This window comes from Dendrobium catenatum, unplaced genomic scaffold (genome assembly GCF_001605985.2).
Source record: "Dendrobium catenatum unplaced genomic scaffold, ASM160598v2 original_scaffold_96786, whole genome shotgun sequence".
Taxonomy (NCBI): Eukaryota; Viridiplantae; Streptophyta; class Magnoliopsida; order Asparagales; family Orchidaceae; genus Dendrobium; species Dendrobium catenatum.
The window spans coordinates 166,394-183,413 of record NW_021415225.1 but is presented as its reverse complement, the minus strand read 5'-3'; the positions used below and the strand labels follow the sequence as shown (position 1 = coordinate 183,413).

Genomic DNA, 17,020 nt, shown 5'->3' with positions numbered 1-17,020 from the left:
AAGCTTGCGAGCTTTGTCCGTCTTCTTTCTCATCCCCTCCGGAAATCTTGCGAGCTCTTTCCAACCTTTCGTCTCGGCTTTGAATGTCTTTCATCTCTCCGCAAGTGCCACTCCATCTGTATCTTTCGTCTCTAAGTAAAGCAACTTTAGGGTGTCTTTGATTTTCAATTCGAGTTTGTTAGATCGTCGTTTGTAGTCTTTTAATTTCTTCTTTTTAGTTTAATTTGAAATGTAAGAGTTTGTTCTTCCTCATCTTAGTCACGTCATTCGTGATTTAGTGGGTTGTCGTCGGTTCAAGGTCACACAAATCTCTCGTGTGGGCGAGGGGTATAGTCTCCCTATATTTCTTGCCCCCACCAAAAACTCATGTTGATGTTGGTTTGCCCGGATGAAGAACAAAGGTGAAATGCATACCTAGAGGTTGACTAAAGAGTTTACATCAATTTATAAAAAAGGCAAGAGGATTGCTTAAAAAAGTCCATTTAGTGAGATATAGTTAGTCTTCAATACGCCTATGCCAAATTTGTCGATATATCAAAACTTGATTGTCAAGATATACTCCACCAAAATGAAGGAGATTTAAGAGTGATCAAATCTGTGCACGATTATACAACCATGCACTCTTTTGCTTCTAAAATATACCTGGAAGGATGAAAAGCTCGTCTTCCAAAAGGACATTGAAGCAAATACTGTAAATGATGGAGAAGTCTCCATTATTGAAGGGAACTAGAAGGGTCACCTCTTGATCATACAAATAAGAAAAGGATGCGAGGAAATTAGTTCCTTATTGATTTTGACGAGCTTGAAAATGTGACATTAATACAGAAATATGTCAAACTAAGTAGCACACTAGGTTTAGTTTTATATATTTGTACGAGGCTACTAAAGATGATATTCTATGTAAGCTCTATAAAAGTAGAAATTCTCAAAATTTAAAATTTCAAAAGTAGTTTCTAGGATCTCCTATAAACTTCTTGAAGGAACAATTGCCAATCAAAACTTAGTGGAATGCTAAGGAAGCTGGGCAAGCAGCTTCCACTTAGTTTGAAATAAAAAAATCCATAGGTGGGAATTCCTCTTTAAAGAGAATTTGTGATCTAGATATCAAATCATAAAGGGGATTTCGAATAAGACTGTCTACTTTCAAGAAGTATATTCGATGAAGTTAAAAAAAAAGTATATTCGATGAAGTTATTATCAAAATTTATCAGATCATGGAGGGATTGAGAGATTGAGACAATTCATATTCGATGAAGTTATTATCAAAATTTATCAGATCATGGAGGGATTGAGAGATTGAGAATTCAGTTCAAACTGTTTGATTTCATAATGGAGTTTGCTAATGGTGGTGATTCTCAGATCACATCATTGAGATTAAAGAGAACATCCCTAGGAATCTACCGGCAAGGGCCATAAATTGGTGGTTTAGCTATTAAGATAAAAGTAGGAAATGCGGCTATTGGATCAAAATCCATATTACAAAGAGATAAGGATGTGCTTGAATTTTGAAGTTGTTTGGATAAGTTTGTTCTTTTTGTTTTTTTGGTTCTAGTTACAGTAGAAGTCTGTTGTAATTATCCTTTAAATCTGAACTTTATTTGAGTTGTTGTTTGAAGGTGGGTTTCTTATATTGTGAAGTTTAAGAGTTGTTTACTTCTATTCTGGAGTCAATTTAGGATAGATTAGGTATGTTTCTAAAATATTTTTTCTGTTGTAATTTCTTATAAATAAACTTGTTTCCTGCTTTGAAAGTTAATTCCATATTTCCCAAAACCCTCTCTCTTTTTTCTCCCTCTCTTGTAGCTGATGGTCCTTCCTATAGCCCTAAGAGCCTTTGCTCACTTTACCATTTCCTCTAATAGCTGTACATTGATTGGTCATTTTATTTAATTGTTGTTGCTGCAACCTGTTTCATCAAGGTGTTGGTCTTGATCTGTGCACGGGTAAACAATAATTTGATTGTTATTTTAAAGCTTTCTTGAATCAAATATGATGTAGGACTATGTATGCTTTAAATGATTGAAATAAGAATTTGCACGCTTTTAAGTAAGAGCAATAAATATTAAAACGTTAGCCATTTAACGACAATAGAAAAGAAGAGAGGAGTGCCTCTGCTTAGGCCAAATCACATGATAATAGGTGTTATGGGTTGGGGAAGGCCGGCTAGGTTAGAGAGAGAGAGGTGGAGGAAAAATGGTTCATATTTTAAGGAGGGAGGATGGAGGGAAATTGGGAAATTGTTTCCCTAATCAATCCTTTAAGTTTGTAAAGGATTTAAAGGGAAATTGGAGAGATGGAGGGGCGGGTAAGAGAGAGGGAGAGGCCTTGAATTCTTTCCAAGGAGAGAGGCTTTAAGTTTGGAAAGTATTTAAGTGGGGCATGGAAGGGGGCCGGCGGCATCAATAGGGGAAGAGGGGTTTGGGGAAAGAAATCAAGCCTACTTAATTTGGAATATTAAATTAAGAAGGATGGATCTCATTACAATCTAATTTAAAATTCAAATAGGATTAATTTTGGAAACTTTCCCAAAATAGAACTTTGTATTTTCGGAAACAAATTCAAATTCAAATAGATTTGAATTATGAGTTAATTATGTTACATAAAATATAAAGACCCAAATAGGAAGGGCTTTTAGTGCATGCTTTGATGGGGGAAAATCAAAGGGGGCGGCGACTAGGGTTGGATGGCCGCCAGTTTTGGTGGTGGCGGTGTGGTTGGTTGGGTGAAGAGGGGGGTGGACTCGGCCACAAGGGGAGGAGGGGCTTGAGGCGACCGGTGGTGAGGTGGTTTGGGGAGTGGCTGACGGTTTTGGAAGGGGCGGCTGGGCCGTGGGGTGGAAGGGAAGGGAGGGAGAAAGAGGAAAAAATGAGAAGAAAACAACCACGAACCCATACTCTTTCAAGATTGGTGGGTGATCCGCTTCCCTCTCATATGGATTTCTCTCCAAAGACTCTCAAGCTCTCTCAAGAACTCAATTTGCAGGAATTTGATTATAATTCATTCATTAACCTCAAAAGAAACATAAGTGGGCTATATATAGCCTCATACAATGAAAGGGAAAATAAAAGATAGCCCCTAGGGCTTACATATGACAAAACCCTTAAGGGTATAATGCGAACTGCTACTAAAACAAATACATAATGCAAATAAATAAAACAAATACATATGAAGACTCAAAAATAGATCGGCGCAATCGTGGCTGTAGATCGCCGACCATGTCTTTGATATACTTTCCATTATCTGATGTCCCCATCAAAATATTAGGGACATGTTGCTTTCCAACACAAGGAAAGCTGTTGTATGTTATCTGCATATCTAAAACTCAAAAATAGCAAGTTCTTTGCATTCCTAACATGAAATCAGTTCAACCGTCATAAACCATTTGATCAGAAGGGAAAACAACAACTTAGCTTATCTGGTTGAAGCGAACCTACATTAGAGCAATAACTTGTTATTTGTAGAAAGAAAAAGTTAAATTGGTAACTTTAATTTGATTTGGCAGTCATTAGGGCTTTTCTCAGAAGAATCCCTATAATCCTTGTAATTGTTCTAACTTCACATTATAGGCTTACACAATATTGTTGAGAGGTGGGATACGGATCAAGGTTGTTAAATTATGGATATTCTTTGATGGTAACATCTTTCATGATCATGAACTATTCTCTGCTTGCCTGAATGAGAAAAACTATGATGAATTCTTTAGTTATCATTGTTTTTTTTCTATCGGGTGCACATAGTGCATGAGATCTACTACCAATGCGGTCAATGGGAGGTTGATTTTTTAAGCGTTTTATCTTTTTATCTCTACAAACTGCAGATATCCTTATGATTCCCATAAAGTTTCAGCTACATCTTCTTTATGTCAATTCCCAATTTTTTTTAATGTCTGATTGACAGTGTTCTGATATTCCGTTTCCATTAATTAACTTGTTTTTTGCGATGAAATTTCTCATTTTTTTTAAATTCCAGATCCGAGCAAGATAAGGAGCCTGAACAGGAAACTGTTACTGAAATTACGGGCACGGGTGCTTCTGATGAATCAGTAGCTGACGGTATGTAGATAACTTAGGGAAATGTACTAACTTTGTCCTCTGCAAACTTACTACTGATGGAAGCCTTTTAATTTGTTAACAGTATAAAATATATGTTGTAAACTATTGGTCACCTTATGAATTCCCTTTGTGATATTAGTCATGGAGGCTCATATATTCCTGTTAACAGTCCCTCAGGAAATAGATGAGTATGAGCTTGTTGATCCAGTTGATATTTTGACTCCGTTGGAAAAATCTGGATTTTGGGATGGAGTGGTCAGTGCTTTCTTATCATGCTTGCCTTAATTTTGCATTTTTACCTCAAGCTGAAATCTTATGGAGGTTTATTATATTGTTTATTTATTCCTGTTACCATCTATTTTTCAGAAAGCCACAAAGTGGTCTGAAAGAAGGGATGCCGTGGCAGAACTTACAAAGTTAGCCTCAACAAAAAGAATTGCTCCTGGTGATTTTGCTGAAATTTGCAGGACCCTTAAGAAGGTAATATAACTATCCACAATTTTTGTAGGCTAGACGTTTAAATGTTTTAAGTTGTACTATTTAGTTTTAAAATTTTACTGTAATTTCTTATTGATCTACCATGTTATTATCCAATTGATTCTGTTTATTCATAAAATTCTTTGAACTGTCACGTTTCATGCTTTTAATTATATAATGTTATAAAAAAATTATATCATGCTATTCTTGTTTTGAATGCTTATTTTTCTGAGTTATTATGCTTTCCTCTAGCAATCACTGTCGTGCTTGTGCATCTATTAAGTTTTTTTAATATACTTTATCTTTGCTGATCGATCTCATCTACTTATTGTGGTTCCTTACCAATGAATATCATCTAGTTGTGTGTGGTTTAGACGTGTTTTACTTAATATTGTCAATTAACTTCCCAACTGTTAATTAATGCTTTTAACATTTTATTTTGAAACTTTGATTATGCAGCTTGCTACTGATGTGAACCTAGCTGTTTCCGTAGAGGCCATTCAAGCAATTGGAAATCTAGCTCGTGGTTTGAGAACTCATTTTACTGGGAGTTCACGCATCTTATTGCCTGTCTTATTGGTAAGAAACACGACTATTATATTCTAGGTTCTGGAATTGCAGGTTCCCTTGTCAAATTGTCATTTATGTGTTCTTCAAAGTGCTGTAATTTCCATAATTTAATGTTGTTTTTTTGTCTGATTCCTTGAAAATGCTTTATTTCTCATATTGTATGAATATAGTGGGCACATGTGTTTAGGTTTTTGTGCTTTCTGTTTTGGTTGTTCACAGGAAAAGTTGAAGGAGAAGAAACCAACTTTGACAGACGCTCTTAGCCAGACTCTTCAAGCTATGCACAAGGCTGGATGTCTTACACTTCCTGATGTAATTGAAGGCAAGTACTTGCTAATAAGACGGATTGATGCATATGAGTTTGGTACTGACCCTGAATGTTGGATGTGGAAAGGAAGATGAGTGGGTTGAACAAATGGTGTTTTAGTTTGTTCAACTATCTGAATATACGCCATATTTGTTTGTATAATATTGAGAATCATGGAGCTTAAATCTGACATCTTGTCATTCCTGGGTTACAAATTCGAAGGCAAGACATTTCAATAAAGTTAGAGTGAATGTCTGTATCATTAAGAGGGCGTTCATCAAATCTTTGAGTTCATGCTCATCTATTTGGTATGCTCATGCTACAAAGGCAACTAATTGTTATATTGTCCAAAAGACGAGTTTTGTGATTTGTCCATGTTTCGTTGCTCTGTCCACGTTTTGTTCCATTAAAATTTGGTTACATCATTGCTTTGCTTTTTTGGAAAATCGGGACATGGAAACACCTTTTTTTTTCTTTTGTTAAAAAAAAAATAGAATTTGCTGGAAATGTTGGTTCTGTGAATCCCTCATAATATAGAATGATAACTTGGGTCTGAAATAATGTCTAAATTACTCAAAATTTTGATATAGTAATGATGTGATACCGCTAGGAGTTACTTGAGAAATTAAAAGGAACAATTGATTAAAATGTTGCTAATGAAAATTATGGCTTGCTCATAAAGAAGAGTTAAGAATCTAAAGTAATCAACTTGCTTAGGCCAATAAAGTGCGATTGATATTAACCGAAAAATTCAATCAAAATTCAAAACGATAGTAAATACTAAGTACACAAAACATAATCCACTACTTAACAACGAAAGGTTCACCTTGAGTACCTTCTCATTCAATCACTCTTAGGCTTTAGCGAAGAAAGATGAGCCATACGAAGAAGGATATTACCACTAGGAAGATGGCGCCGAGGACCTTCATTGACGGAGCGGTAGCCGGCGGCGGAGGAGGCGGTGGATGACCGACGATTATCCAACGACCCAGTGAAAGGTGCTCGTCAATCGACAATGTTAGTTGGTATAAGATGTGGTCGATGTATCCTTCAACCGTTTCATCGTTTCCAAAGAAGACATCAAAGAATGGGGATCCAAGAATGTCCGTCATTCCTTGATCGTCGAATACAAATCCGTGGTCGATTTCAGGATTGGCCATGCACTAATGATGAGGTTGGGAGGAGAGGTTGTCTTCTTCTTTTGGCTTCAAGTTTCATGAGCAAACTAAGGTTTCCAAGAGAGGGGTTGCAAGGAAGGGGCGGCCAAAGTAGGGAGAAGGGGGCGGGTGGCTTGGAAGAGGAGCTTAGGTTAGGTTGAGGAGAGGATGGAGTTTAATCCAAATCTGAAAGTAATTTTAAATTTTGAGTAAATTTGGAGGGAATTTGATGTAAAACATATGCATGGAAACAAGAACTGTTTGGGAATTTTAATATAGGATTATTAAAGCGTTGCTAGTTATAGAATTAATGCTTACCCAAGTTAGGCTTTCAGAATTATCAAGTAGAAATTATGTAAGGCATGCGGTTACAACTAGATTAACGGGATGCTATCAATTTAACAACATAAAATTAGAGAGAGTAATGTTATGGCAAAACAATAATCCACGGCTAACAAATAGAACTTTTCACCTTGGGTCCCTCACTCACTCTCTTGTTGGTAGCACTTTAATGGAGGAAGATTGAGAGCAAACCAAGCGATGCCACTAGGAGACAAATGACGCTCAAAGTGTAGTCCGTTGGAGAGGTAGCCGGTGGCAGGTAGTCCACGGGATGACTAGTGAGCATCCAACGTCTAGGAAGAATATGCTCCTCGATGGAAGGTGCTAGTGTAAATTGGATGCGATGTAACCTTCTTAGTGTTGTGGGCAGCAAATCTGAACCTGCAAGATAGCACACAAAGATTTCCCGACCGGCTGAACAACAGGAGGAGAAGTAGAATTTCTCTGGACAACAATTAGCAGAATCTGGACAGCAACTTTCAAGGCTCCAATATTCAGGTTCAACTTATGGAACCTGTCCAGGGATCTGGACAGTAAGCTAGAGAGGGGAGTTTCAACGATTTCCTCTTGTTGGATGCACAGGAACTTGGAGAATGAAGTGGAAAAGTAGGTGGGCAACTATAGAGATGATCTTGGAGTTAATTTCCCTTGCTTAGGTGGCATGTTAGCAATTTCAAATTAATTGGAAGGAAATTTTGAATTTCAAACTTGCTGACTTCTCCCTTTATTGCAAGAACCCAAATTAGGGAGTGATTATGATGATTGGAATCATCATAATGATGTGGGAGGTGGAAGGGGGCCGGCGGTCAAGGGGAAACATGGAGTTTTGGCATTGGGTTGAGGTGGTCACTAGCTTAGGCCGGCGGGTGGGGTTCCTTGGTTGGCCTGCTGCTGCAGGTATGGGCTCAGGCGGACGGCGGTGGGGTGGTGCGGCCGGACGGGAGTTGAAAGGGATGGGATCTAAGGTTTAACGGCAAGGGAGGGGGCTGGTGGTTCGCCGATCAAGTAGTGGGGGTGGTGGGGGAAAACCGGCGGCTAGGGGAGAAGGAAAGAAGAAGAAAAATAGAGAGAAACCAAGAGCTCCACCAAGGGGCTGTTGGGTATTGCTTTGAGCCTCTCCTAGGCTAATCCTCACTAAAGAACTCACAAAGAGAACTCTAGAACTCACAAAGAGATCCAAAACCAAAGTTGAAATTTCATATTAATATTCATCCCCCAGTACAATGCATTTGGCCTCCTATAAATAGGCCAAAATGAAACAAAAACTAAAAGGCATAAATGCCCTCAGGGCTACAATATTAAATGACCACCCATAAGGGTAAAACTGAAAAATAAAATAAACTACTACATAAAATGACTCAAAATACAAACTCCTGATCGTGGGTTTAGGGTTTAGGGTTTTCCGGCTTTTCTGATGGTACACGTCGAAATCGCTGACGATGTCTTCATCAGAATTAATTTGAAATTTGAAAATCAAATTAATTAGGGATGGAGCCTCATTAGGAAGCCAAGAGGGAATTTCCCCTATATGTGGCCGGCGACATTAAGAGGGAGAGGGGAGGGGATTATGGAGAGATTAAACACTTTCCAAACAAGTTGAGGTCAATTAGGAGGGAAAATAATAATTCCGCTCTAAATGAAATTTGGATTGGATTCAAATTTGAAAACTTTACTTATTTAGAATTTTGTAAATATGGAAAGTTTTTGAATTTCAAATTTGAATTTCAATATTTTCTAACTTCTCCCTTTATTGCAAGAACCAATTAGGGGGTCATTAAAATCATCATAATGATGGGGAATATGGATGGGGCAGGCAGTCAAGGGGGGAAGAAGGAGGCTTGGCGTCGGGTTGAGGTGGCCAAGAGCTAGGCTGGCGGGTGGGGGTTGGAAGGGAAATTTGATGGGATCAAGGGGAGATATTTTGATTGCGGGATGAAGGTGGAAAGATGATGAGGAGCCGGTGGGAGATAACAGAACTTGAATAGAGAACGTAAAAGAAAACCACGAGCCATGGACTCTTCCGGTGACTGGTGGGTATTGCGCTTGCCAACTCGTTGGGCTCTCCCTTCTTTGTAGTGCACTCACAAGAAGAAGAAGAAGAAGAAGACAAAATAAAATATCATATCATTCATCAAAATTCTTACAACACATTAGACCATTATATATAGGTCTTACTCATGACAAAAAGGAAAAGTACGCAATTGCCCTCTGGGCTACAAGAACAAAACAATTCCCCAAAGGGGTAAATTCAGAAAACAATAAATAACTAAATAAACATAACATGAAGAAATGCATCAGAAGTAAAGGCGCTGAATCGTAGCCGTAGATCTGCGATTCCTTCTTCGATAAACATGTCAGTAGCGTTGGTCGATGTCCTCATCAAGTAATTTTCTAAAATTAACGTAGAAGTTGAACGACTGTGTTAGGAAGGCTTATTCTAGTTTTTTTGCTGGTTTGCATCTTATTTGTTGAAGCCATTTATGGTTGAAGCCATTTATGGTGGCTGTTTCATTTCCATTTTTTTTTCAAAATATTTATTTTGTGAGCTGAATTTTAATTGCTATTGCAGATGTTAAGGGGGCAGTGAAAAATAAAGTTCCTCTTGTGCGTTCGTTAACTTTGAACTGGGTGACCTTTTGTATAGAGACAAATAATAAAGCAGCCGTGCTCAAGTTACATAAAGACTACGTTCCTATTTGCATGGATGTGAGCAAAAAAAAAAACAAGTTCTTATCATTCTATTATAACTCTTATTTTAATCTTATATTCATTTTTGCTATTTTTATTTGTTAAATTTATTGCAAAACAACCGGTTACACTGTTTTATTTAGCTTAATATTATTTTCTGTCAAGTGTCTGAATGATGGTACACCAGAAGTCCGAGATGCATCTTTTTCTGCTTTAGCGGCTATAGCGAAGGTATTGAATGATAATTATTTTTAAGCATTGAACTAACAGGTTTGAGTTTTCAGTTTCAAAGCATCATTGAACTTTTTGCATTCCTTTTATGTAATAGATGGTTGGCATGCGACCATTAGAAAGGTCATTAGAAAAATTAGATGAAGTGAGGAAAAAGAAACTTTCGGAAATGATTGGTGATGGTACATCTCTCATGAATACGGGATCAGGTCTGACTTGCTGCTGTGCATCCGTTTTCTTATCCTAATCATTATAATGGATTTTGCTGTTTCGTTTCCGTAATGTTGATGTTTTTTTAGCAGCTCCAATATCGGCTTCAAGTTGTAATGTGTCTGGTCCTGAGGTGAGTTTCCACATCTTTTTACTTTTCTTAAGATCCATTTTCTTAACTTGCCATTTACTCTTGTTGAAGCAATTTAAAGCATATGATTTTTCTTTTCCTTTTCAATAGACATTATGATGTTTTAAAATTAATATTCCTTTTTTCTTTTGTTCATCTGCACCTTTCTAATAATGCCCTTTAGTATAGGCTATCTTTTGATACTGATATTGATGTTTTGATGATATGTTATTCATCTGTCTTTTTTAATGATCTAATTTCAACACTATTCTGTAGAATTTGTTAATGATGAATACCATTGAAAACTAATTAAAATTGCATCTGTGTGGTCAAATCTAAAAGTAAACCATTTCATCATGATTTATATTTAAGTGATTTGTAATTTTCCTTAAATAGGTTATTTGTCCTTATTGACTCATCATATTTACATGCATTATTTGTTTTTAGCCTTTTTCGCTATCTTTTTTCTTTAAGAATTAGTTAGTGTGCGTTCATTTATATTCATTAGGAAGCATTTTAGTAATTTTGTATTTTATTACTTTACTCGTATCATATTTTATTTTATATTAGTCATTGGTATGATTTGCATGAAGATATTTGTAGAAAATTGACCTTTATAATTATATGTCTATTACTAATGTGAACAGAATATATGTGGAATTCAAACTAGCTGATAAAGTAATGAAACATTTATATTATAATATGTTTTCTTCAAGAGCCTTTTAAAAAATTAGCTGTTAGAAAGGCATGGCTATAAAACAATGCAACACATTGGGTCAACGCTTATAAGTTGTAAATTTAGTGAATTTCTAATATTATTCCAATCTTTAATAAAGCTGATTTGATTTTAAATCATGAACTAGCCAGCATTGTTTTGCATTCTTTTCTCTTACCGTCTTCTCCTTGGAAGTTCACCTCCACAAAACTTTCAAAATAATCTTATTTTTGAAGCTATTATTGGATATATTATCATTTTCACTACTGATAATGTTTACTAAATATATTTTATAAAGCCAAAAAGTCGGTCAACATATGATAATGCAAGGATTTTATTATAGTAAGTTCAACATTTATAATCATACATATTGAAAAATATCATCTGAACAATTTATCAGGACTTAAAATTCTCAAGCCAAATGAATTAATGCAGACTTTCTCCCCCGTTCCCTTATATGGTTTGTAGGTTCATCTTACATAATTTGTGAGAGTTACTATTTGGGCACTATAGCAAGATGTGATTTACATGATTTGTGATCCTTCTTACTATAGTTGGATGCCATGGAATAATCCATAATTTGTTCTCTTTCTAGGGAATTTGGGTATTGTAGGTATCCTAGAATTTGTATTTTTTTTGAGTTATCGGATATTTAAACTCTACTTCCAATGACTTTGAATCTCTGTAGGATTTCATCCTGTTGTCTTATACTGATTTTTGTGACTTAGGGAAATTTTGTGATTATACATAAGGGATACTTGAGGAATACAAAAGATAATTTGTCTAACAATATTTCTTTGAGTTTTTTTGTTTTTATGTTCTTTTGAGTGCTAGATTGGATGTGATTCTTTCTAAGCATAGTAGAAGTGATAACTATCAATTTCTATGGGAAAGCTATTCTTCGTGCCAGTGGGAGACTTTAGATTATTTTTTGTAATTTATTTTCTTTTCTTTAAATGAAGTGATTGTGATGTGAAACCACATAGGAATTGCACGTAGAAATTTATAATTATTGAATTAGGCGTCTCAAATTAAACTTAGTGTTTCACTTTGAAAAGATTTTACGAATTTAAAATTGTTTAAATTGATATGACAAGTAACCACACAATAGAAGACAATATCTCAAAATAATATCAAGATTATAATGAAAACAAGTAGTGCAACAAACAAACAATCCATCACATAACAACGAGAGAATTTACCTCGAGTTTCCTTCACTCGCACTCTTTAGGGGTTAGCGGAAGAAGAATCACCACAATCCGGAAGATGCCACCACGAAGGAGAGTAAGCCGGGGCAGAGATCCAACGAAAGTTAGCCGGAGGAGGGGCTATGTGTAGACGACCGGTGATCCACCAACGTCCGAAGTGAAGATGCTTGACTTCTTTTCTTGCTAGAGGGCTCATGGGATGAGAGGAATTCCAAGAAGGTGGGCAAGCAAGAGGGCCGGCCAAGTGTGGAGGGAATTAGGGTTTGTGGGGTCTATGTTTGGGGTTATGGAAAGAGCATTAAATATGAAATTAATTTCAGATTTAATTAAATGAGGAGGGAAAAAATTTAAAATTCAAATTCAAATTCAAATATGGGTTAGGGGAATTAGGGTTATTAAATCCTCTTTAATTGAGGGTGGAGGGAAGGATTAGAATTCAAAATTTGAATTCAAAATTTGGGCATAAGGGGGGGCTGGCGGTATGGATGAGGGTGGGGTGAAATTGGGAAGGGAATTATTGCTTCCTAATTCCTTGGTTCACTTTAGGGAAGATAATAAATATTCAAATCTAATTTAATGTTAAATTAGACTCAAATTGAAAACCTTCCTAATTTGAAAAGGCTAATTTAGGAAAGTATTTGATCCAAATTTGAATTCCAAATTCGATTAAATTCTCTCCCGAAATATGTGAGTTCATTAAGGTAATTGTTAATGATGATTAAAATCATCATCAAGAGGGCAAGGGTGAGGTGGCTGGCGGTGGAGCAAGGGGATGGGGGGAAGGTGGCGGCTTGAAGGTTAATCAAGTGGTGGGGAGGGGCCGGTGGGCTAGAGAGTGGGTGTGGGTGGCCGACGGGTGGTGGGTGGGGTGGAGTTTGCCGGCGGCTTAGGAGGAGAGGAGATGGCCGGCAGTGGGGCTAGGGGAAAGGGAAGAGAAAAAGAAAACAAGAAACTAACCACGAGTCCCAGCTCCTACTGGTGGCTGGTGGGTGATACTTGGCCCTATCTTAGGGATCACTTCTCTCAAGAACTCACGAAGAGATCTAATGACGAAAATCTGAAATTTCATTCATCAAAATCATCATCCAAATACAAGACCAAGGACCTCATATATAGGCCTCGCCTCATAGAGAAAGAAGATAAATGACTAAAATGCCCATAGGGCTACAACTCAACTCAACAAACAAGCAAGGGTACAAACGTAAATAAAGAAAATTTGATTGTATTATTATTGTTTTTCCACACTTTCTCTTCTATGACTAATTTAGTTCTTTCCATTCCAAGTTCTAAAATTAAACTAGGTATTTCCTATAAATTCTGTATTTGTTGCTACCTCAATTAATAAGAAATTAAGATTCTTCTCTTCAACATGATATGAAAGCTATTTTCTTCAAACTTCCATTTTTTAATTTTCTAATTCCTTTTAGTGCTCTTCATCTGTCTTAATTGTGATCATACTTAAAGATAACATGGCCTCTGATAGAAACTAGTCCTTTGATGTTACTCCAATCTTGAAACAATATCTAAGGCATTAATGTTAGTTAAGAAAGCTTCTCTAACTCACTACTTCTTAGGCATAAGTTGAGGGAGAAAGATTACCTCCTATGGGTTCAATTCATTATGAAATAACAACTTAACAACTTATTTATGATGTTCCATACTGATAGGAAATACTTAAATATTTCAAATAAATTTGAGATCTCTTAGATTTTTCTTGGGCTCTAGCGGCGTCTAGAGATTTGGGAGAGAAAGATTCTCCTCTCGAATAGAGGATCAATTGTATCTTGGTATTTTTTTGTTTCCTTTTATCAAATAACACAAATTATCTACTGTTTTCGTGGGTTTTGTGTGGATTTTTGTGGATAACTCTCGCTGTTTTCCAAAAATTGATAGAAAATACTTGAGATCTACAAATGCTTCCTATCAAATTGGTATCAGAGCTGTTTTTGGGACCTTTGGTGGGTTGTTTTAGTGAATTTCAGCGGTTGTTTTTGGGATTTCGAAGAAGAAAGTTGCTATTTTTGAAGGTCGAAGTCCATATTTTTATTTATACAAAAATTTGGGCATCAATGGCTTCTAAGAAAATGGATGCGTTGGAGGAATGCCTAGAAGTGGAGAGTGGACAAATAAAATATGAAATTTCAGATCTCCAAACTCAAGTTTCAAATTTAAAAAAAGATGTTTCAGCCATCCATGATAAGTTCGATTCAAAATTTTCCATTCTGGAGGAGATGTTGAAGAAAGTGCTCAAGGGCCAAACGAAAATATCGCCGTTGGAGGGGTGAGGGAAGGAGCCGACAACCACGGAAGTGGGGACAATCTGAAGCCAGTCAGACGAAATGAAGATCAAGAGGTGGAGATTTTGGAGGGAACATAAAAAATGCCTCCCTTAGGACCTATTCCTAGGAAGGAGTCCAGTAGAGGATATGTGGAGAGACATGAGGGGGTTGTGCATGAGTGGAGGGATGTTGAATTTGAAAGAGGAGGGGATGAATTGGAAAGACGAGGACTTAATTATGATCAAAGAGGTGCCGAATTTGAAAGGAGGGGTTGAATATGATCGAAGGGGTGCTGAATGTGAAGGGAGGAGAGGTGGGTTTGCGATGAAAGGTTTGTGTATGAATGTAGAAGCGATGATTGAGACACTTGAGGATAACCACCCCTTGGGGAAGGGGAAATTATGAAAGGAACAGAGGAACAGAGGCGATTTGAGGGTCTGGAAACTGAAGATGCCTATCTTTGAGGGAGAGGATGCAGATGGGTGGATTTACAGGATAGAAAGATACTTTACTGTCAATAGTTTGACGGAGGAGGACAAGCTAACGACAGCCGGGATGGCTTGGAAGGGAAGGCTTTAGCATAGTACTAATGGAGGGATATGAGGCGACCGATAAGGACCTGGAGGGAGTTTAAGGACTGCATGTTTGAACGTTTCCAAACCAGCAGGGGAGTGGACTTATACGAGCAGTTCTTCGCTTTGATGCAGGAGGGGATTGTGATGGAGTACCTTGAGCAATTTGAGTACCTTGCAAATCGATTGGATCAGCTTTTAGAGACTGTACTGGAGGGGAACTTTATGAAGGGACTGAAACCAAAGGTCAACGCGACAGTCAGAGTGATGAAACCTCAGGACTTGGGAGAGTTTATGGAGCTAGTTCACTTGGAGGATCAGAGGAACTTGGAAAAAGGAGCAGGATGCTCGTACTGGATGACCACCACCTTTTTGGCAAGCAAGGAGCCAACACTGGGTACTCTTAGGGAGACTTCAAAAGAGGAGACTGCCGGAGGAAGACCTGAGGACAACTTCAAGAAGCTCACATAAACAAAATTACAGGAGAAGAGGGGAAAGGGGATATGTTTCAGATGTGATGAGAGGTATACGTCAGGGCACATGTGTAAGACTGAACTCTTCACGTTCTTACCGTTTGTGATGAAGAAGGAATGGAGGATGGTGTCGTCTTTCCACTTTGCGGACAAGGTGGATTTTTGGAAGAGGAGTATTGTTAGACCGGTCTAGCCGGTCCGATGGGACCGGCTTATGCGAATAGAGGCGGACTTCTCCGCCTCTTATACGCACCGAACGCACGCACGGCATGCGTGAGCTGTTTTAGGAAGGATTTTTGTGGGAGTTAGGAGGAAAATTTGAATGTAGGGACTGTTTAGGGATTTCCTTTTGATTTGTATGCATTAAATAGTTTGTTTTGCTAGGGGTAGAGCATCTTGAATTTTGCTAAAATTTGAGATCTCTTAGATTTTTCTTGGGCTCTAGCGGCGTCTAGAGATTTGGGAGAGATAGATCCTCCTCTCGAATAGAGGATCAATTGTATCTTGATATTTTCCGTTTCCTTTTATCAAATAATACAAATTATCTCCTGTTTTCGTGGGTTTTGTGTGGATTTTTGTTGAGAACTCTCATTGTTTTCCGAAGATTGATAGGAAATACTTGAGATCTACAAGTGTTTCCTATTAGTTTTCAGCACTCCTGATGCAATTTAGATTTTTTTATTATGGTGAGTTTTCTACCAAACATATGATATTCTTGTTTTTGCTTTAATTTCTTTGCGAGAGTTCTCTAAGGCGATGGTTTAAAAATCACTTGCGTTAATTTTTTTGTGTATTTTTGGTTTTTATCTGAAGGATGACTAATTGTATAAATTAGGAGTTTGTGAACTATGGGTCCTGATATGCATAATTTTGTTCACTTCATCCTTGATCCACATTTCAAAATCATAGAACCTAAGATGTTTTACATCAGGTATTGCAATTGTTGAGTTTTTCTTGACATTTGTTAATTTTCACAGTTCTAGTCCATTGCATAGTTCTGTTAAAATTCTTATTTCCATTTGTTTACTCATTAGCAAGTAATCCTTGGTGCATGACCACTTCTTTTTATTGTCTGAAGGGCACTGACAGCTCATTTGTAAGGAGATCTGCAGCAAGCATGCTTAGTGGAAAGAGGCCAGTCCAGGCAATGGTAGTGGTAATTTTAACCATCTTTTACAGCAATGGTAGTGAAATTCTGTATGGTATTGACTATTTTGGTGATAACTTTATATGATTCATACAGTCTATTGCTAAAAAAGGTGGGACCACAAAAGCTGGATTAGTAAAGAAGTCTGATGGGGTTGCCCCATCTAAAGTTTCAATGTCAATTGAGGCTGAAGATGTTGAGGTATGTCTGGAATATTAGGTGATAAGAATAAAAAAAGAATCAAGATACCTATTATGTTCCCATGCCCTTTATTTTTCCCCTTGCACACTATAAATATTAATAACCTCTTCACTAACACTGGATGCTTACAGCCAGGAGAGATGTCTCTAGAAGAAATTGAGCAAAGATTGTGTTCCCTTATAAATGCTGAGACTATCTCGCAATTAAAAAGTAGTGTTTGGAAGGAGCGCCTAGAAGGTTCTGCATTATTTCTGATTACCC

At 37.3% G+C, this 17,020-nt stretch overlaps 1 protein-coding gene across 3 annotated transcripts in view; it reads left to right on the top strand.

The window, feature by feature from the left end:
* Nucleotides 1-17,020, top strand: part of LOC110109013 (protein MOR1) — a 93,950-nt gene that overhangs the window by 28,890 nt on the left and 48,040 nt on the right. The window contains exons 7-18 of one of the 3 annotated variants that reach the window (XM_020839905.2): nucleotides 3,970-4,052; nucleotides 4,222-4,307; nucleotides 4,419-4,532; nucleotides 4,989-5,108; nucleotides 5,319-5,421; nucleotides 9,475-9,611; nucleotides 9,759-9,824; nucleotides 9,922-10,033; nucleotides 10,127-10,167; nucleotides 16,490-16,561; nucleotides 16,655-16,759; nucleotides 16,891-16,996. In XM_020839905.2, the coding sequence (XP_020695564.1) occupies nucleotides 3,970-4,052; nucleotides 4,222-4,307; nucleotides 4,419-4,532; nucleotides 4,989-5,108; nucleotides 5,319-5,421; nucleotides 9,475-9,611; nucleotides 9,759-9,824; nucleotides 9,922-10,033; nucleotides 10,127-10,167; nucleotides 16,490-16,561; nucleotides 16,655-16,759; nucleotides 16,891-16,996 (1,145 nt within the window). Of the gene's footprint in view, nucleotides 1-3,969; nucleotides 4,053-4,221; nucleotides 4,308-4,418; nucleotides 4,533-4,988; nucleotides 5,109-5,318; nucleotides 5,422-9,474; nucleotides 9,612-9,758; nucleotides 9,825-9,921; nucleotides 10,034-10,126; nucleotides 10,168-16,489; nucleotides 16,568-16,654; nucleotides 16,760-16,890; nucleotides 16,997-17,020 lie in introns of all 3 variants that reach the window. The other 2 variants (XM_020839904.2, XM_020839903.2) reach the window with 2 other exon arrangements.